Below are 1,033 nucleotides of genomic sequence, written 5' to 3'. Positions count from 1 at the left end.
GGCGTGATGATCGGGAATGAGGCGATTGCTTGGACACTCGAGCATCGCCGAGGCGGCAGGGTACCAGTCAAGCCACGACCTCGCCTGACACACACACACGGGCGGCACGGCCCCCACAATAGCAAAGACGAGAGGCCGTTCACCCCCCCAAGGCAGGCACCCTGACACAATGACATCCACACACACACACACACACACATGCACACACACGCACGCACACACACACACACACACATGCACACACACACATGCACGCACACGCACACCCCCCCAGCCACTCACCTGCTTTTGCAGGTTAGCGAGCTCCTTCTTGATGTGGTCGATCACGGCCTCCAGCGCGGTCATGTCGCTGGGCTCAGCCTCCTGGTGCAGGTGGTAGATGTCCAGGTGGTCGGGGATGGGCACCTGGGGGGGGAGGTATGTATGTGTCAGAGTGCGTGTGTGTGCGTGTGTGTATGTGTGTGAGTGTGTAAGTGACCCACGCAAATGGAAGCTAGCCCGTGTGTGTGTGTGTGTGTGAATGTCTGGAATGGGACAGGGGGCGTGGGGTGTGTGTCGGGGGCGCAAGGGGTCGACTGGAGCCCAGGCCGCATGGCGCAGGACCCAGCCCGCGCTCGGCGCGCCGGCCTCCCGCTGTCACCAGCCAGTTGTGGGCGCTGCCGCCGGGGGCTCGCCACACGCCCTTCCCCTCGGAGCATCGCCACCACCGCTGCGGCCGCCCTGGCGACCAACCGGCTGCACCGCCCCCTCCGCCGCTCCACGCCCTGCGGCCCCTCCCACAGCATCTCGGCGGTCCACCAAGCATCTGCAGCATCGAGCCCAAGGCTTCGCGTGCCGCCACGCGCGCGCGGTCCCTGCGTCGCGCTCCTCACCTCCCGGTTTGCGATGCACTGCAGGAAGTTGGTCTTGCCGCTGCCGTTCTGCCCGATGAGGCCGTACCGCCGCCCGATGGTGAGCTCGATGGAGCACTCCTTGATGAGCTCCACGCCGTTGAGGCCCATGGTGAAGCCCGCAATCTTGATGTCCCTGCGGG

General features: G+C 65.4%; 1 protein-coding gene across 1 annotated transcript in view; it reads right to left on the bottom strand.

Moving 5' to 3' along the window:
• MNEG_9694 (ATP-binding cassette, sub-family F, member 2) overlaps positions 1-1,033 on the bottom strand; it is a gene marked incomplete at both ends in the record, with an annotated part of 3,518 nt that overhangs the window by 1,087 nt on the left and 1,398 nt on the right. Inside the window, 2 exons of the mRNA XM_014041835.1 lie at positions 283-405; positions 873-1,026. Of these exons, the coding sequence (XP_013897289.1) occupies positions 283-405; positions 873-1,026 (277 nt within the window). The remainder of the gene's footprint in view (positions 1-282; positions 406-872; positions 1,027-1,033) is intronic.

This window comes from Monoraphidium neglectum, assembly GCF_000611645.1.
Source record: "Monoraphidium neglectum strain SAG 48.87 unplaced genomic scaffold scaffold02027, whole genome shotgun sequence".
Classification (NCBI taxonomy): domain Eukaryota; kingdom Viridiplantae; phylum Chlorophyta; class Chlorophyceae; order Sphaeropleales; family Selenastraceae; genus Monoraphidium; species Monoraphidium neglectum.
The sequence above is the reverse complement of the archived record's forward strand: the minus strand, read 5'-3'. Positions and strand labels throughout refer to the sequence as shown.